The following is a 21881-nucleotide window of genomic DNA, read 5'->3' on the forward strand; positions in this document are numbered from 1 at the left end:
ACGCGTTTGTCGATTTGATAGTCGACAGGTCGACAAAATTTGTCAGTGTTGATTTGTCAGTCCTCTGTGCAATGGTTATGTGCCTTAAAACGCGTTTGTCGATTTGTCAGGACCGACAAAGCTGACAAAACAAGACTCCATGTTGGTGCAATCTGGCGACAAACGGCGAGAGTAGTGATTCGTGTGGTGCTTTCAGAATTTGTCTGAGAACACCAAGTTGTTGCTTCAGCTAGAGGTGATTGACGCCATCTTTGTGCTCTGTTACAACGAGAAACTACCCGATTTCCTATTTTCGTAAAAACTAGATCACTTTATTTTCGCGATTTCCCTATTTTGGGATAATATAATCAAGCAAAACAAGAGGAATTAAAATGTGCTGTAATCATCAAAACTTAGACAATTTGTAACAAAAAGAAGCGTGGGCTAAATTTAGTTTCATAAAAATCTATAAATAAGTACATTAGATGACTAAATAGACAAGGTGTTTTCATAAAGCTTATTTAACGGCCAATATTCCCCCAAAGGCTTTTTATGTAATCACTTAATTTTCGCGCATCCTAATTTTCGCGACATTTAATTTTCATGTCACTTAATTTTCGTGAATCGTTTAAAATCACGATATTAAAGTGACGCGAAAATTAAGCGTAATAAGGTATTGTATTTTTCAGGAAATATAGGTAGGTTTTCACAAAACGCTTTCCATCTACGCATAGTTCACATGCTTTATAGATTTGCAGAATAATAGGCTATATGTTTTTTTTTATTCATCATAATAAATTTTGTCCAATCCTTCCAAATCTTGCTGCTTTTGTATGTAAAGTACATAAATAGGTTAATGCTGTTTTTTTTTCGATTTTAAACGTCAAAAATGTGGTGTTTATGAAAAATGGTCTCTCAGGAAAAAAAAAAAAACATAAAAAGTTATTGGGCTAATCGATTGGTCATATAATATACTTTATTCAGGCAAAGTAACAAAAATTTGTTTTTTGGGCCGATTTCCAACTTTTCTTAAATCTTACAGTTAAGTAGCCACCAAAAGTGCTGTTACTCTAATAGCAATAATACCATTTTACTGTACCTCCTCAAGAAATAGCCTCCCGTAAGACTTGACCTTGACATCAATAATATTTGATCCATAAATGGACAATCTTCAAGCATAGGAGAGATGTCAGTGTAATCATTCATTGTTTGATTCAAACAATATGTATGCAGTTGTACATTTGTCAGCATCATGATCTGAATGCCATAGCTATCATTTGTTGTTCCCCACAGCATTTTTATTGTTGTTATCACCAACATTAACATCATAGCTTAAATCATCTTCTTATTTTACACCATGCAATCACAGTGCATAAGTTCAGATACCTGTTAATTGCCTCCTCTGATTGCAGCCCAGGGGCGTGTTCAAATATGCCACTGACTGTTGTATTTTCATCAAGGCCTCTACAGCACAAAAAGAAAGTCAAAGAAACTTTTGGCATACTAAACTAATAAAGCATAAACACAAAATAAAAACCAGATCCCATCAGCAAAAATGTCATTGTATTCCATACAGTACCTCAGAATTTCAAACTTGCCATTGCTAAAGTTCCATACATATTTCAAGTGGCGGTAAATAAAATAAACCATCTGATGAATTGAGAAAACAATTATCATTAGAGAGACAGGGATAGATACAGGATTTTTAATTTTAATTTTTAAATCCATTGCTAGGGTAAGAAGGGCAAAACAGGTAATTTCCAGTGCAGGTGAGTTTACTTACAACAGAATATGGTTGTCTTCCATTTTGATTACTCAAAAGATTCTGTGAAGATAAAAACTGTCAGCTGAATAAAGCAGAATTGAGTAATACTGTAAATACAGTAGCACTGAAAAGAAAAAAATATACTTTGTGTAAAATTGCAAAAATCAGATTTGTTGTTTTCATTTTCCTGTGGTGATGCATAAATCATTCCTTTCACTGTACCCACCTGTTTTTCGTTACTTGTAACATCAATGATACAGTCATTACTTTCATAGGCCATACTAAAAAAAGTTTTAAAAGATATTTGAGGCTTTGTACGGGGAGAAGTGCATTCTCAGCTACAGATGTTCTGAAGTTAAATACTATTTAGGACGATTGGAAAAATTGGTAATAATTATCTGAAAATAAACAGACAAATCAAAACAAACCAATCTGAAAACCCTTCTTAATTGATCTGAGTAAAAACTGATACCAATACACTTTCCCAAAATCAATTAACATAAAAAAGTTATGGATTCAGAAAAGCTAAAACAATGGATTCAGAAAAGCTACAATGCTCTTAGTGTGGTCTTTTTGACTGAAGATTCTCTAAGGCTGAAAAGCGGTTAGTCCAAATACCCCTCCCAGAGGAGCTAACTAAGAGAAATGCAAAGACAAGGGGGCCATGCTCTGCTTTCACACAACTGGGAGGTCAATAAATGTTTTTCAGCATTCCTTCTTCATCAGAACCATCCCAAAGTGGAATTCCCTTCCAGCAGAAGCCATTGAGGCGGACTCTGCATGCTCATTGCATGTAAATAAGACTGACACACCCCTCACCATCTATTGCGCTATTAGTACCCATTACTATATAAAGCAATTACCACAATTAAAGATTAAAGATTTGGTGGCTTTGGATACAACAACAAAAGTGATGAAAAAACTAGTTGTACGGAGACTTTTGACAAGTCCATCATGTGGTATTACTAGAAAGACTATTGTTACTACTGTAGATTAAATTTATTGCCCAAGTCTAGCAGACTTTCAGTAGGCATTTAAGAGAGAATTCACTTATTCACAACTTTGATCAGCCTTTGACAAAAATAATATACCAAAACAATTTATATGATTTTTACAGGGAAAAGTTTTGAAAATGTATATGTCAAAATTACTAGCTTACTGTGTGCAGGGCAATGAAGAACATTTTTTCAAAGTTTGAAAATTAATTAAATTGACACAGAACGAGTAACTCAGAAAAACAGAGCCTTAGGAAAATTCAAAAATCATGTTTAACAGCTTTCAATAAAGATATCAAAATGGAAGCACCACATACATGTATAATTACTATAGTAGTAACATGTTCTGGTATGGTATAAGATGTTTAATGTCCATTGATAATGCTTGATATTCTGTTAAAATTAATCTAAATTATTTTCTACAGGGAGAACCTTGAATTGGGCAAATTAATAACTTATTCAAACTTCTTATTCTAACTATTCTAACTATTTATTGTTTTGAGAAAGTAACTTTAGTTAAGATTCAGTAACCGACAGTAGCAAGCTAATTTGGTGATTAGTGGTCAGGTGTTTGTACCATGAGCTCCCCGAGCTTGGGAGACTGGTTGACCTCACATCATCGACGGAAAATAAATTATTGTATCGTTGTGTTGTATTGATAAGCAAAAAATAGAAAATCATCAATAAATAACATTAGCAAATAGTTATTTCTATTTAATATATAGATAGTCAAGGGAGCTACTGTACATAGATAAGAATATTGGCTTACCTTGTGCCATTTTTTGGTATCTTCTCGTGAACAACATCTTCTACACTCCAGAAATTGTAAGATGACTGCCAAGGAAACAAATTGATCAACCTGTGCCGTTACATCATCATATCCAAAATTAAAAAAAGATATTTGTAATGTCCATCATGATTTAAAAAAAATACAAGGAAAAATACTGTATTTTAGAAAAAAAAGTGTACTACAAATACCTTGAGCAAGACATAGTCAGCTCTACAACAGTGGCATTGTGTGCAGATAAGCTTTAACTTCCACTCTGGCTTCCAGTAGCAGATGAGAATTAAGAACCCACCAGAACATAGAACCAGCATGTAAAACAAAAGCAACTGCAACAAAATAACAAACAAGCTTTTTATCATTTATTGTACTTATTTATTCAGGGCTCAAGTTTGACAGTATTTGGAAACACACTTAAGGGGCTCAAAATAGAGCAAGCAGGGTTCAGCATAGGTTACGGTTCGTTACGGATGTTTCCGGATGTTAGCGCCAAGTATTCAGCGAAGTTCGGGAAACTTCGGTTGTATTAATTTCTGTCAGTACAGTACAACACATGGATTCTCTAAATGCAAACATGATTTTGAAATAGGTGGCACTGAAATAGATGTCCACCGCATTCTTTTTAAATCATCTTTTTGATAAATTTCAACGTCTAAATGTGTCCTCACCTTGAAGGTGTTTGTAGAATACCCATAACAAACCTTAAAAATAAGAACATAAAAAGTTAGCAACACAGGTTGTCATATAGTGCAAAAGAGTCCTCTAATTAACTTGCCAAAAGGCAAGATATTGGCTATGCACAAAAATCAAAACATGCCAAGTATCAAAATGTCTGGTATCAAACACAATTTGATTAGTTTGATTTCGTTAAATAAGTCACTTAAATTCCAATGTCTATGAATAATACTTGAACTGTAATTATGGCAATAATAGCAATAACAACATGCACAATACACTTTTTTTGTCCAGCCCAGCCTGAGATTTCACCAGTTTTAAACAAAATGCTAAGAACATGCAGAGGCCTATGTTATAGCAGAAAAATTATTGCTATTTTAGTCCTGATGTGTTCTAAAAGGCAGAATCAAATTGTTATCATATCAACAACCTTAGGCTGTATATTATTGCTATTGATTTGTTTTATTCTTTTCCTAATAATTTATTGGGTATTATATATTTATATACACTAAAATTCAAGAACATTGTTAAGAACATTTTTAGCCTTAAAATGCTCCAAAAATAAAAACGCCCCAGCCTCAATTGAAAATTAGAGGTTCTTATAAAAAAGACTGTAGTCTAAAATAAGTATGATCAAGCAGGAACAGATAGCCTCCTCTTGAACAAAGACCTGTTTCTCAATAACAACTAGTGCGACTTGACATTATTTTGCAGTAGATGACTTAGAAGTTAAGAAGATATTTTTTTGATAGCATTGATATCATGGTCGACTACTGGGCGTGACTGATCTTAATGTACGGACAACCAATGTAGTGGTGACTAGGAGAATCTGTTTAAATTAGATTATAATATAATTAGTTAGTTAAAATGTTTAATTGGGATTCATTTTTCTTGCCATAATGTTGTTTGTCCCTATTGTATTACACATAAGAGCATTTTGTCTTACATTACCCTTTCTTGTGTTTCAATATTCGAACTATTGTAAACTACGATGAATATCCCTGGTCTTTATATTTTAAGCTGAAAATAGTCAGCTCTTACCAATTGCTCGCCATCGTCATCCGTAATAATTATGCCTTTATGCTCATTCGGCATTCTCACAGACGAAGAATGATTTAGGATTGCGCCACAGATGTTAGAAGATTGCAACAACAGCACGTAGCCGGGTACATGATCTACCCCTAAAACACCGGGTTAGGACACTCTTCAAACATGGGTGCTTTTAGTCGTGGAGGAGGTAAAATGTCTTGTGAGCTCGTTAAATCCCGTCTACGTAAGAAAACCAGTCCGCAACTTGAGTTTCACATTAAGTCCTTGTGATTCGACGTTCATCCGCCATATTGAATTTTCCCAGGATGCAACTGGGTCAAGAATGTTCAGGCTCTGACGTTCCATACGGGGTACCTGTGGTCTGTACCTTGTACCTAGTTACCTCTTTGGGTTCGGGTTCCGATTCGACTCCGGTACTCTTCGACTGCCGAAGATGTCCTTTAATTCTCTTAGCCAATCACAATCCGGAGCCATTCCTGTATTTAGCCGCAAGTCTCAAGCCGCCTCCATCTCAACATGCGAAGCATGGCAAGCCCAAAGGGTTGGGAGGCCTGAGAGACAAAGACGAGGTGCGCGCGCGAGGGGTTGAGGGAGAGCTTGCAGCCGACCCCGGTTTTTTTCGTATAGAAGTTTATTCAGTGAACAACGTAAAAAAGTTCCAAATTGTGAATCTGAGAACCAAATTGCGAAAAAAAATTCTAAAATTCGTACCTGAGTACCAAAATGTGAAAAAAGTTTACGTAGAAATAAAATTTCATGCCAGTTCGTCGTTATTGGCTGTGTGTACAAACCTTTTTTTCAATTTAAAAATGATAAAAGTTATATGCGGCCAAGGGACCATGAGACCATCATGGTCTCTTGATGCGGCTTTATTCGATATTCGAGAAAAAGTGGTATACAAGAAAAATATGGTAGCAAATATTGGTAACCCATCGACTCGAGTTTTCGTGACGCGATGTCCGTCCGTCCGTATGACAACCACACTCAGCAGGTGTCATGTAGCTTCCTCCGCAGGCATCTCCATTTGCAAGACAACACAAGAAAACAGCGGCTAGGTGTCATGTATGTGTCAAGGGAAGTGCAAAACTGTAGTCACGTGGCTTGTGACGTCATCGATGAAGCCAAAATATGCTTAACGTCATCTAAAAATATTTTTATTTCACGAAGGAAACATCGTATGGCAATCAAACTCTGTAGGTGCCATGAAAGTGTCAAGGGGGTGCAAGAATATAGTCACGTGTTGCTTGCGGTCATCGATGACGTCACTTAAAGCAAAAAAAAAACCGTGATTAAAAGCAAAAACATTCATATCTCTTGGAAGAAACATTGTTTCACAACCAAACTTGGCAGGTTTCATGTTTGTGTCAAGGGAGAGATGAAAAAATATGGTCGCTTGATTTGTGACGTAGTTGATGACCCTAACAATAAAGCAAAGTTTTCCGATTTCATTCAGAACAAAAATATCCATATCCCATGAACGATATGACATCGAATCTTGGTATATGTCATAAAATCATCAAATCAGCCACATGTAAATTTAATAATAAGGATTCCTTAGTCAATCAAGAACATTCATATATATTTCAGTAGAGACGCTACTTAGTCTGCGACAGGGGTCTACACCTCAAAAGCATTGTGCTTTTAGTAGACTCTTCATCATCACTATTTTTTGCATTATTATCATTATACTATTATTTGGTGAAATAAACTTGATTGATTGATTGATAAGGTGTCAAGGGGATGCCCAAAATGGTCACGTAATTGCACAAATATGCTGACATCATCAAAATAAAAAACTATTTATATTTCATGAAAGAAACATCGTACGACAGCCAAACTTGGTGGGTTTCATGTATGTTTCAAGTGGGGTGCGATGAGATGGTCACGTGGCGTCATTGATGACGTCACTAAAAGTAAAAATACTCTCTGACGCCCAAACATTGTATGACAACTAAACTTGTTATGTGTCATGTAGATTTCAATGGTGGGGGAAGGGGGTATAACAACTTGGTCGTGTGATCTGTGAAATCGTTGACGTCGTCAAAATAATATTTAATATTTCTTAAAATCCTAAGCGAAAATAAGCAAAGATTTTGGTCGTTTGGAGCGCTCTATATAAATATTTACACAATAGAAATTGAACCCTAGAAAAATACAACTTCATAATCATGCGCCCGATACGAAAAAACCGGGATAAAACCCTGTAGGAAAATACCCAGGAACGTATTTCTCGATCGAATGCGTGAATCTGAGCCTCAGAAGTTTGGTTACAAAGTGGTACTCGGTGTCCAACTGGCGAGATAAGAAAATTATCATCTCTCGTGTTTAGAAAACCTTTTCAAAAACCCGTGAAATACTATTTAGTTTATTTAGTACTAAGACACTGTAATGTATTTGTTCTTTTTTTGTCCTGGCTTAACTATTACACTTTAAAAATTACATTTTGTTTCACGGGATTTTGAAAACCACTTTATACGATATGTAGTGCATTCAGTGCACGTAGTTGCGTAATGTTACAAATAAAAAACAATAGTTGTTATTATTAAAACAAAAGATCACAGAAAGTGATAACACATGCTCAGAACCGTAATGAAAACGCTTTCCAACTGCATGATGTTCATGATGTTACGTTGGAAAGCATTTATTCCTCCACTTTTGACATCTACGACGTTGTACGATGGTTCTTTCATGAAATATGCATATTTTTATTTTGATGAATTTTTGCCTTATGTGAAGTCATTGATAACGTTTTGTTTTTTATTTTTGCATCCCCCATGATACATGCATGAAACCTACCAAGTTTGGTTGTCATACGATTTTTTTGTCGGATGGACATGTTGGATCTTATATTTTTTGGGGGCCGGACTGTCTGACGGACATCGTCTCCATGAGCTTATTAATTTGGCTTAGCTAGCATAACTTCACTGGCAAAACGTTTGCCTGACAGACGTAACACTTAAATATAGTATAGATAGTGGGCTTTGATATAAAAAAACAGTTTCGCATTTGTTATGTTGCCTAGGATACGATAACAAACAACATGAAAAAAAACCCAAAGTTCTACGAAATTGTGGAAGGTGACGGAGAATAAATTACAATATAATAGGGGCTCCCACGAAAAACAATAAACGTCAAGTACGTATTGTCTGCAATTGTGCTCGTGCATGTCTAATGACGAAATCATTTGGGAAATCACTGCCTCGAAAGCATATTTTTCCCATTTGCAAGTGTGGGCTCGACATAGACGGTCTTCAAGATGCTGATCCTCCGGCGCATTTCGGTGATTGCGCTTTTGCTTGGATTCGCAAGTTCCGTCCATTCCCAGAGTTCGACAACAGGTAGGTGTGGTTCTTTAGCACATCTAGACCTCTTTCTGATTATGTTTAACGTAATTGTTTCAGACAGAGGAATATATCTTGTATCAAGTTTTTATTGTTTCTTAGGAAAGATATACTTTGTCATATTTATATTTTATTTCGTATCACGAAATCTTGGTTTCGACAGCTTAACTAGAATAAACCGTTTCGCTTAGAGCCCAAGATGGCCTCCTCCTACAACCTACCTTGGCTACTAACAGAACCTTGAAAAAGATATTCTAGTAGAACAGTATGTTTGAAATCCTTCCTAGGCATTTGGCCTTTTCTGCCAATATCAAACTTCCTATAAGCGAATAATATTTTTGGATTAAAAAAAGAGATATTAGAATTCCCAAATTCACGTGTCACTTGAAGGCTACTCAATAAAAACCCTCAGCTTAGAATTATGACAAGAAAACAATAAATAGAACCAAAACGTTGAAAGAAAACTTTAAAAATGTTTATTAAGAAGGTTACAGTATGTTTATGTTATCCAAGGCTTGTTATGATAATTGAGAAAGTTTGCTGATTTAGTAATATGGTTCAGTCAGTAGATTCTTTTGCTAGACACTATAATTTAACGTTCTAAAGTGAAGTTTACTATTTTTGTTACTTGCGCAAAATATCTTTCTGCAGTGATTTTTCCACTTCTTTGACAATGACTATAGGCTTTTGGAATCAATAGAATTTTATGAATTTCCTTTGCCCTTCCACTAATCATAAACCTGGAACGGGCCTGGAGCTAAGAATAAATATCACACGCTTGGTGAAATGACTGCCGCATGACCATGCAAATCCATAATAGAAAACCAACAGGAACATGTATTCTAATGGTAAGCATTAGAAAGGCACAAAACGGATCTGTTCCGTAAAATATCTGTTCCGCAGCCCCCCCTTTTTTGCTGGCTGGGAAGACGTTGAGCCCTTTGTTGCTGAAAAACATATGGTTCTTAATCACATTCTTTTATTTCCGTCCCTCAAGCAATGATGCCGTCATTACCGACCCATGCTAGCTGATACATGACGCACGACTCGGTATAATATCAATATATATAGATATTATTGTTCGCATAAATATTTTGTATGGATAAAGCAATAAAAAGCAATGAGCAACAGTTGTAAGGACAGTCGAGCAAAAACAAAAAAAACTGTTCACAGTGTTCGCTTTCAATGATGACAAGCTAATAATATTCTAAATGAGCAAACAATTAGATGCATGCATTTTAACAAAGCAACATTTCGGAAGAGCAATACCAAGCAATGCCATAAGAGCAATGCCAAAAAAAAAATACCAAGCAATGCCAAAAGAGCAACACCAAAAGAGCAATACCAAGCAATGCCAAAAGAGCAATACCAAAAGAGCAATACCAAGCAATATTTTTTTGTAGCACATCAACTGCTTTTAATTATTTAAAACCAGCCAGCCAAGAAGCGCTGTTTGATTAACGTGGCAACACTAAATAAGTGGGGGCTTATAATTTGTCTTGTTTCAGTGCTTGTATTCAAGTGCGTGTTTTTTGTATCACATTAATCAAATTTTGGGTACTTACACATTACTAAAAACATTACAAATATCTGGTAGTGACAATGAAATAGAGTACAAAGGCCTTGAGCACCAAAAACAAAGCTCTGTGTAACACCAAGAATTACCCAATCTTTTCTACTAGCATTGTGCTTTGAGAAATTATAAATCTTTTTCAGACGAGTACAAAGTATTGGCTGGGGGCGGTGTGCAGTCATGGGTGTCGTATGGAAAAAGCACAGTATTTTGAAAATTCCTTAGTAAGAAATGACCCACTTTTTGGCCGCCTGTGTACGCGCCTGTTTTTTTTTTTTTTTTCGTCGTCTTCACACACTCATTATCTTTCGGGATGTTTAAAAATTACAGTTTCTTCTTGGGAAAGTCTTGTCTAAAACTCAACCCCTTACTAACTTACCCCAATACAAAGCAGCTGGTAATAACAAGGATCCTTTATCCTTGAAAAATGAGGAAGAATTCGTTCGCTCTTAACTTGTTGGTTCTGTAAACGTTTCAAATGTATTACTGCCACTTAACTAAGCACATAATTTTTCACATCAAATCTCTAATAAATCTTAGTGCAATTGTTTGCATTATAACCTCAACCATTAAGGGCGGAATTAAAGTTGCTCAATGTGTTAAACCTGTCCACAAATGTTTTCCTTAGGAAAAGCTTTTCTTTTGTGGTATTTTGTCTAATTCCCCCCCCCCCCCCCCCCCCCCCGCATAAGCGGACCTATCTAATAACATTGTCTAAAGGGGCCATTTTTTAAAACTAAGAAGATGTTGCATATGAAGAAGCGGTTGGATTGGTTTGGAAATTGCTCCGACCTCAGCTTTAGCAGATTATAATCTATTGTTAAACTGTTTTTTTTTTAATCCTATTTAATGATAGCGGAGCTCCCGCGTGAGCGGAGCCCCATACCTAAGAAAAAGTGGTATACAAAACAAATATGGTAACAAATATTGGTAACCCATCGACTCGAGTTTTCTTGACGCGATGTCCGTCCGTCCCGAAATAAACTTGATTGATTGATTGATAAGGTGTCAAGGGGAAGCCCAAAATGGTCACGTAATTGCACAAATATGCTGACATCATCAAAATAAAAAACTATTTATATTTCATGAAAGAAACATCGTACGACAGCCAAACTTGGTAGGTTTCATGTATGTTTCAAGTGGGGTGCGATGAGATGGTCACGTGGCGTCATTGATGACGTCTTTAAAAGTAAAAATACTCTCTGACGCCCAAACATTGTATGACAACTAAACTTGTTATGTGTCATGTAGATTTCAATAGTGGGGGAAGGGGGTATAACAAGTTGGTCGCGTGATCTGTGAAATCGTTGACGTCGTCAAAATAATATTTAATATTTCTTAAAATCCTAAGCGAAAATAAGCAAAGATTTTGTCGTTTGGAGCGCTCTATATACATATTTACACAATAGAAATTGAATCCTAGAAAAATACAACTTCATAATCATGCGCCCGATACGAAAAAACCGGGATAAAACCCTGTAGGAAAATACCCAGGAACGTATTTCTCGATCGAATGCGTGAATCTGAGCCTCAGAAGTTTGGTTACAAAGTGGTACTCGGTGTCCAACTGGCGAGATAAGAAAATTATCATCTCTCGTGTTTAGAAAACCTTTTCAAAAACCCGTGAAATACTATTTAGTTTATTTAGTACTAAGACACTGTAATGTATTTGTTCTTTTTTTGTCCGGGCTTAACTATTACACTTTAAAAATTACATTTTGTTGCACGGGATTTTGAAAACCACTCTATACGATATGTAGTGCATTTAGTACACGTAGTTGCGTAATTTTACAAATAAAAAACAATAGTTGTTATTATTAAAACAAAAGATCACAGAATGTGATAACACATGCTCAGAACCGTAATGAAAACGCTTTCCAACTGCATGATGTTCATGATGTTACGTTGGAAAGCATTTATTCCTCCACTTTTGACATCTACGATGTTGTACGATGGATCTTTCATGAAATATGCATATTTTTATTTTGATGAATTTTTGCCTTATGTGAAGTCATTGATAACGTTTTGTTTTTATTTTTGCATCCCCCATGATACATGCATGAAACCTACCAAGTTTGGTTGTCATACGATTTTTTTGTCGGATGGACATGTTGGATCTTCGTTGGATTTTCGTCGTCCTGTCCGTCAGACAGGACTGTCTGGCGGACATCGTCTCCATGAGCTTATTAATTTGGCTTAGCTAGCATAACTTCACTGGCAAAACGTTTGCCTGACAGACGTAAAAACTTAAAAATAGTATAGATATTGGGCGTTGATATAAAAAAACAGTTTCGCATTTGTTATGTTGCCTAGGATACGATAACAAACAACATGAAAAAAAAACCAAAGTTCTACGAAATTGTGGAAGGTGACGGAGAATAAATTACAATATAATAGGGGCTCCCACGAAAAACAATAAACGTCAAGTACGTATTGTCTGCAATTGTGCTCATGCATGTCTAATGACGAAATCATTTGGGAAATCACTGCCTCGAAAGCATATTTTTCCCATTCGCAAGTGTGGGCTCGACATAGACGGTCTTCAAGATGCTGATCCATCGGCGCATTTCGGTGATTGCGCTTTTGCTTGGATTCGCAAGTTCCGTCCATTCCCAGAGTTCGACAACAGGTAGGTGTGGTTCTTTAGCACGTCTAGACCTCTTTCTGATTATGTTTAACGTAATTGTTTCAGACAGAGGAATATATCTTGTATCAAGTTTTTATTGTTTCTTAGGAAAGATATACTTTGTCATATTTATATTTTATTTCGTATCACGAAATCTTGGTTTCGACAGCTTAACTAGAGCCGTTTCGCTTAGAGCCCAAGATGACCTCCTCCTACAACCTACCTTGGCTACTAACAGAACCTTGAAAAAGATATTCTAGTAGAACAGTATGTTTGAAATCCTTCCTAGGTATTTGGCCTTTTCTGCCAATATCAAACTTCCTATAAGCGAATAATATTTTTGGATTAAAAAAAGAGATATTAGAATTCCCAAATTCACGTGTCACTTGAAGGCTACTCAATAAAAACCCTCAACTTAGAATTATGACAAGAAAACAATAAATAGAACCAAAACGTTGAAAGAAAACTTTGAAAATGTTGATTAAGAAGGTTACAGTATGTTTATGTTATCCAAGGCTTGTTATGATAATTGAGAAAGTTTGCTGATTTAGTAATATGGTTCAGTCAGTAGATTCTTTTTCTAGACACTATAATTTTACGTTCTAAAGTGAAGTTTACTATTTTTGTTACTTGCGCAAAATATCTTTCTGCAGTGATTTTTCCACTTCTTTGACAATGACTATAGGCTTTTGGAATCAATGGAATTTTATTAATTTCCTTTGCCCTTCCACTAATCATAAACCTGGAACGGGCCTGGAGTTAAGAATAAATATCACACGCTTGGTGAAATGACTGCCGCATGACCATGCAAATCCATAATAGAAAACCATCAGGAACATGAATTCTAATGGTAAGCATTAGAAAGGCACAAAACGGATCTGTTCCGTAAAATATCTGTTCCGCAGCCCCCCCTTTTTTTGCTGGCTGGGAAGACGTTGAGCCCTTTGTTGCTGAAAAACATATGATTCTTAATCACATTCTTTAATTTCCGTCCCTCAAGCAATGATGCCGTCATTACCTACCCACGCTAGCTGATACATGACGCACGACTCTGTATAATATCAATATATATAGATATTATTGTTCGCATAAATATTCTGTATAGATAAAGCAATAAAAAGCAATGAGCAACAGTTGTAAGGACAGTCGAGCAAAAACAAAAAAAAACTGTTCACAGTGTTCGCTTTTAATGATGACAAGCTAATAATATTCTAAATGAGCAAACAATTAGATGCATGCATTTTAACAAAGCAACATTTCGAAAGAGCAATACCAAACAATGCCAAAAGAGCAAGACCAAAAGAGCAATACCAAGCAATATTTTTTTGTAGCACATCAACTGCTTTTAATTATTTAAAACCAGCCAGCCAAGAACCGCTGTTTGATTAACGTGGCAACACTAAATAAGTGGGGGCTTATTATTTGTCTTGTTTCAGTGCTTGTATTCAAGTGCGTGTTTTTTGTATCACATTAATCAAATTTTGGGTACTTACACATTACTAAAAACATTACAAATATCTGGTAGTGACAATGAAATAGAATACAAAGGCCTTGAGCACCAAAAACAAAGCTCTGTGTAACACCAAGAATTACCCAATCTTTTCTACTAGCATTGTGCTTTGAGAAATTATAAATCCTTTTCAGACGAGTACAAAGTATTGGCTGGGGGCGGTGTGCAGTCATGGATGTCGTATGGAAAAAGCACAGTATTTTGAAAATTCCTTAGTAAGAAATGACCCACTTTTTGGCCGCCTGTGTACGCGCCTGTTTTTTTTTTTTTTTTTTTTTGTCGTCTTCACACACTCATTATCTTTCGGGATGTTTAAAAATTACAGTTTCTTCTTGGGAAAGTCTTGTCTAAAACTCAACCCCTTACTAACTTACCCCAATACAAAGCAGCTGGTAATAACAAGGATCCTTTATCCTTGAAAAATGAGGAAGAATTCGTCCGCTCTTAACTTGTTGGTTCTGTAAACGTTTCAAATGTATTACTGCCACTTAACTAGGTACATAATTTTGCACATCCAATCTCTAATAAATCTTAGTGCAATTGTTTGCATTATAACCTCAACCATCAAGGGCGGAATTTAAGTTGCTCAATGTGTTAAACCTGTCCACAAATGTTTTCCTTAGGAAAAGCTTTTCTTTTGTGGTATTTTGTCTAATTCCCCCCCCCCCCCCCCCCCCCCGCATAAGCGGACCTATCTAATAACATTGTCTAAAGGGGCCATTTTTTTAAAACTAAGTAGATGTTGCATATGAAGAAGCGGTTGGATTGGTTTGGAAATTGCTACGACCTCAGCTTTAGCAGATTATAATCTATTGTTAAACTGTTTTTTAATCCTATTTAATGATAGCGGAGCTCCCGCGTGAGCGGAGCCCATACCAAAAAGTGGTATGCAAAACAAATATGGTAACAAATATTGGTAACCCATCGACTCGAGTTTTCTTGACGCGATGTCCGTCCGTCCGTCCGTCCGTCCGTCCCTTAAAAGCATCGTATGACAACCAAACTTGGTAGGTGTCATGTAGGTGTCAAGGGGGATGCAACAATATGGTCACGTGATTTGTGACGTTATCGATGAACTCACCTAAAGCAAAAAACCTGATTAAAAGTAAAAACGTTCATATCTCTTGAAAGAAACATTGTTTCACAACCAAACTTGGCAGGTGTCATGTTTGTGTCAAGGGGAATACGAAAATACTGTCACGTGATTTGTGACGTCATCAATGCCGTCACTAAAAGCAAATTTCATGAAATATCATATAACAACCAATCTTGGTGCACCAATATGGTCACGTGATTGTGACGTCATGAAAGTTAAAAAATTATATTTCATTAAAGAAACATCGCATGACAACTAAACTTGTTATGTGTCATGTAGATTTCAATGGTGGGGGGAAGGAGGTATAACAAGTTGGTCGCGTGATCTGTGAAATCGTTGACGTCGTCAAAAACAGAAATATAATAATAATATTTAAAATGTGTTGAATTATTAATAAGCAAAGGTTTGTTCGTTTGGAGCTCCGCGTTTAGGCAATGCCTAAATCTATATATTAATGTTTCATGTGTTCCTGTTACTGATCATAACGGTTATCAGAATGTCTTGCTCTATTCATATGACTCATAACTAAAATATTAAATACATTGATCTTCCGGCACAGCATATAATTGTCTGTTATTTGTGCTGCAAAATCAGTTACATACTGTGGTAAAGTTTGGCTTCCCGGGGCATGACCGCATGGCCCTAATGTTCTTTAATGATTTTTTTTCTTTTTTAGTCCTGATGCGTTTTTAAAATTCAGAATCGAATTGTGTTCATAGTAACAACCTTATTATTGCTATTGATTATTAGTGAATTCGCTTCCTAATAATTCATTGAGTATTATATTCTTATACAATATTTAAGAACATAACAACCTTATTATTGCTATTGATTATTAGTGAATTCGCTTCCTAATAATTCATTGAGTATTATATTCTTATACAATATTTAAGAACATATTTAAGCCTTAAAAATGTCCTAACAAAAAAAAAAGAAAGGCCCAGCCTCAACTTAAAATTAGACGTGCTTATAAAAAAAGATTGTACTCTTATAATTGTGATGAATTACACATTTTTGTAAATGTAAAGCAGAAAATGGTCGATGTTTGGTAAATGTTTAGCGGAAGGAAGGTTATCATATGAAACCTGTTTGTAATTACAACTTTATTAGCAAAGAATTTAAAAGTTTTATTCGAAAGGAAAAGTGTCTATTTCCGCAGGAATTTTGTCATCTGACTAGAGCTTCAAGTAGATCGGTTGCAACAATTTCAATGGTTCAAAGCCAATAGCAATAATCAGTCTCTTGTGAGGGATGACTGTATTCCTGCAAAAAAACTATTACATGCATGAAAGTACTACAATTATTTGGCAAAAGATTTCAAATCTAAAGAAGAGTATTTGTACGTTTATCTTTTTAGGTGTTATATCAACCATTGAGACGCCATCTACAACATCAACATCATCAAGCAGTGGGACACCATCTGCAACATCGACATCCTCGAGTAGTCCAACATCTTCCACAACATCGACACCGTCAAGTAGTGAATCACCATCTACAACATCGACATCCTCGAGCAGTCCAACATCTTCCACAACCTCGACATCATCTAGTAGTGTGTCACCATCTACAACATCGACATCATCTAGCAGTGTGACACCATCTACAACATCAACATCGTCTATCAGTGGGACACCATCTACAACATCAACATCATCCAGCAGTGTGACACCATCTACAACATCGACGTCATCTAGCAGTGGGACACCATCTACAACATCAACATCGTCTAGCAGTGTGACACCATCTACAACATCTACATCATCTAGCAGTGGGTCACCATCTACAACATCGACATCATCTAGCAGTGTGACACCATCTACAACATCAACATTGTCTAGCAGTGTGACACCATCTACAACATCGACATCATCTAGCAGTGTGACACCATCTACAACATCGACATCGTCCAGCAGTGGGTCACCATCTACAACATCAACATCGTCTAGCAGTGTGACACTATCTACAACATCGGCATCGTCTAGCAGTGTGACACCATCTACAACATCGACATCATCTAGTAGTGTGTTACCATCTACATCATCGACATCGTCCAGCAGTGTGTCACCATCCACAACATCGACATCATCTAGCAGTGGGTCACCATCTACAACATCGACACTATCTAGCGTTCCAACATCTTCCACAACATCGACATCGTCCAGCAGTGTGTCACCATCCACAACATCGACATCGTCTAGCAGTGTGACACCATCTACAACATCGACATCATCTAGCAGTGTGTCACCATCTACAACATCGACATCATCTAGCAGTGGGTCACCATCTACAACATCAACGTTGTCTAGCAGTGTGACACCATCTACAACATCGACATCATCTAGCAGTGTGACACCATCTACAACATCGACATCGTCCAGCAGTGGGTCACCATCTACAACATCGACATCATCTAGCAGTGTGACACCATCTACAACATCGACATCCTCTAGCAGTCCAACATCTTCCACAACATCGACATCATCTAGCAGTGGGTCACCATCTACAACATCAACATCGTATAGCAGTCCAACATCTTCCACAACATCGACATTATCTAGCAGTGGGTCACCATCTACAACATCGACGTCATCTAGTAGTGTGACACCATCTACAACATCGACCTCATCTAGCAGTGTGACACCATCTACAACATCAACATCGTCTAGCAGTGTGACACCATCTACAACATCAACATCATCTAGCAGTGTAACACCATCTACAACATCAACATCGTCTAGCAGTGTGACACCATCTACAACATCGACATCATCTAGCAGTGTGTCACCATCTACAACATCGGCATCATCTAGCAGTGGGTCACCATCTACAACATCGACATCATCTAGCAGTGGGTCACCATCTACAACATCGACATCATCTAGCAGTGCGACACCATCTACAACATCAACATCGTCCAGCAGTGGGTCACCATCTACAACATCGACATCATCTAGCAGTGTGACACCATCTACAACATCGACATCATCTAGCAGTGTGACACCATCTACAACATCAACATCCTCTAGCAGTCCAACATCTTCCACAACATCGACATTATCTAGCAGTGGGTCACCATCTACAACATCGACATCGTCCAGCAGTGTGTCACCATCCACAACATCGACATCGTCTAGCAGTGGGTCACCATCTACAACATCGACATCATCAAGCAGTCCAACATCTTCCACAACATCGACATCGTCCAGCAGTGTGTCACCATCCACAACATCGACATCGTCTAGCAGTGTGACACCATCTACAACCTCAACATCGTCTAGCAGTGTGACACCATCTACAACCTCAACATCGTCTAGCAGTGTGACACCATCTACAACATCGACATCAACTAGCAGTGTGACACCATCTATAACATCGACATCGTCCAGCACTGGGTCACTATCTACAACATCGACATCATCTAGCAGTGTGTCACCATCTACAACATCGACATCGTCCAGCAGTGGGTCACCATCTACAACATCGACATCATCTAGCAGTGTGACACCATCTACAACATCGACATCCTCTAGCAGTCCAACATCTTCCACAACATCGACATCATCTAGTAGTGTGTTACCATCTACAACATCGACATCGTCCAGCAGTGTGTCACCATCCACAACATCGACATCATCTAGCAGTGGGTCACCATCTTCAACATCGACCTCATCTAGCAGTCCAACATCTTCCACAACATCGACATCGTCCAGCAGTGTGTCACCATCTACAACATCGACATTATCTAGCAGTGCGACAGCATCTACAACATCGACATCATCTAGCAGTGTGACACCATCTACAACATTAACATCGTCTAGCAGTGTGACACCATCTACAACATCTACATCATCTAGCAGTGGGTCACCATCTACAACATCGACATCATCTAGCAGTGTGACACCATCTACAACATCAACATTGTCTAGCAGTGTGACACCATCTACAACATCGACATCATCTAGCAGTGTGACACCATCTACAACATCGACATCGTCCAGCAGTGGGTCACCATCTACAACATCAATATCGTCTAGCAGTGTGACACTATCTACAACATCGGCATCATCTAGCAGTGTGACACCATCTACAACATCGACATCATCTAGTAGTGTGTTACCATCTACAACATCGACATCATCGAGCAGTGTGTCACCATCTACAACATCGACATCATCTAGCAGTTCGACACCATCGACAACATCGACATCATCTAGCAGTGTGTCACCATCTACAACATCGACATCGTCCAGCAGTGTGTCACCATCCACAACATCGACATCATCTAGCAGTGGGTCACCATCTACAACATCGACCTCATCTAACAGTCCAACATCTTCCACAACATCGACATCGTCCAGCAGTGTGTCACCATCTACAACATCGACATTATCTAGCAGTGCGACAGCATCTACAACATCGACATCATCTAGCAGTTTGACACCGTCTACAACATTAACATCGTCTAGCAGTGTGACACCATCTACAACATCTACATCATCTAGCAGTGGGTCACCATCTACAACATCGACATCATCTAGCAGTGTGACACCATCTACAACATCAACATTGTCTAGCAGTGTGACACCATCTACAACATCGACATCATCTAGCAGTGTGACACCATCTACAACATCGACATCGTCCAGCAGTGGGTCACCATCTACAACATCAATATCGTCTAGCAGTGTGACACTATCTACAACATCGGCATCATCTAGCAGTGTGACACCATCTACAACATCGACATCATCTAGTAGTGTGTTACCATCTACAACATCGACATCGTCCAGCAGTGTGTCACCATCCACAACATCGACATCATCTAGCAGTGGGTCACCATCTACAACATCGACACTATCTAGCAGTCCAACATCTTCCACAACATCGACATCGTCCAGCAGTGTGTCACCATCGACAACATCGACATCGTCCAGCAGTGGGTCACTATCTACAACATCGACATCATCTAGCAGTGTGTCAACATCTTCCACAACATCGACATCGTCCAGCAGTGTGTCACCATCGACAACATCGACATCGTCCAGCAGTGGGTCACTATCTACAACATCGACATCATCTAGCAGTGTGTCACCATCTACAACATCGACATCATCTAGCAGTCCCACATCTTCCACAACATCGACATCATCTAGCAGTCCAACATCTTCCACAACATCGACATCGTCCAGCAGTGGGTCACCATCTACAACATCGACATCATCTAGCAGTGTGACACCATCTACAACATCAACGTTGTCTAGCAGTGTGACACCATCTACAACATCGACATCATCTAGCAGTGTGACACCATCTACAACATCGACATCGTCCAGCAGTGGGTCACCATCTACAACATCGACATCATCTAGCAGTGTGACACCATCTACAACATCGACATCCTCTAGCAGTCCAACATCTTCCACAACATCGACATCATCTAGTAGTGTGTTACCATCTACAACATCGACATCGTCCAGCAGTGTGTCACCATCAACAACATCGACATCATCTAGCAGTGGGTCACCATCTACAACATCGACCTCATCTAGCAGTGTGACACCATCTACAACATCGACATCATCTAGCAGTGTGACACCATCTACAACATCGACATCCTCTAGCAGTCCAACATCTTCCACAACATCGACATTATCTAGCAGTGGGTCACCATCTACAACATCGACATCATCTAGTAGTGTGACACCATCTACAACATCGAGCTCATCTAGCAGTGTGACACCATCTACAACATCAACATCGTCTAGCAGTGTGACACCATCTACAACATCAACATCGTCTAGCAGTGTGACACCATCTACAACATCGACATCATCTAGCAGTGGGTCACCATCTACAACATCGACCTCATCTAGCAGTGTGACACCATCTACAACATCAACATCGTCTAGCAGTGTGACACCATCTACAACATCAACATCATCTAGCAGTGGGTCACCATCTACAACATCGACATCATCTAGTAGTGTGACACCATCTACAACATCGACATCGTCCAGCAGTGTGTCACCATCTACAACAACGACATCATCTAGTAGTGTGACACCATCTACAACATCGACATCGTCTAGCAGTGGGTCACCATCTACAACATCGACATCATCTAGCAGTCCACCATCTTCCACAACATCGACATCGTCCAGCAGTGTGTCACCATCTACAACATCGACATCATCTAGCAGTGGGTCACCATCTACAACATCGACATCATCTAGCAGTGTTACACCATCTACAACATCGACATCATCTAGCAGTGTGACACCATCTACAACATCGACATCGTCTAGCAGTGTTACACCATCTACAACATCGACATCATCTAGCAGTGGGTCACCATCTACAACATCGACCTCATCTAGCAGTGTGACACCATCTACAACATCGACATCATCTAGCAGTGTGACACCATCTACAACACCGACATCATCTAGCAGTGGGTCACCATCTACAACATCAACATCGTCTATCA

The 21881-nt window shown here is 38.2% G+C and overlaps 1 protein-coding gene across 1 annotated transcript in view; it reads right to left on the minus strand.

The window, feature by feature from the left end:
* The window catches only part of LOC116604772 (polyamine-transporting ATPase 13A3), a 33878-nt gene extending 28309 nt beyond the window's left edge, over positions 1-5569 (minus strand). The window contains exons 1-9 of the mRNA XM_032367635.2: positions 5240-5569; positions 4192-4224; positions 3718-3852; positions 3509-3573; positions 1971-2025; positions 1763-1804; positions 1559-1629; positions 1366-1443; positions 1079-1148 (exon numbers count right to left, since the gene is read on the minus strand). Coding sequence (XP_032223526.1) covers positions 1079-1148; positions 1366-1443; positions 1559-1629; positions 1763-1804; positions 1971-2025; positions 3509-3573; positions 3718-3852; positions 4192-4224; positions 5240-5293 — 603 coding nt within the window. The 5' untranslated portion in view covers positions 5294-5569. The remainder of the gene's footprint in view (positions 1-1078; positions 1149-1365; positions 1444-1558; positions 1630-1762; positions 1805-1970; positions 2026-3508; positions 3574-3717; positions 3853-4191; positions 4225-5239) is intronic.
* Positions 5570-21881: the final 16312 nt, after the last annotated feature.

Source organism: Nematostella vectensis, chromosome 3 (assembly GCF_932526225.1).
Source record: "Nematostella vectensis chromosome 3, jaNemVect1.1, whole genome shotgun sequence".
Lineage (NCBI taxonomy): Eukaryota > Metazoa > Cnidaria > Anthozoa > Actiniaria > Edwardsiidae > Nematostella > Nematostella vectensis.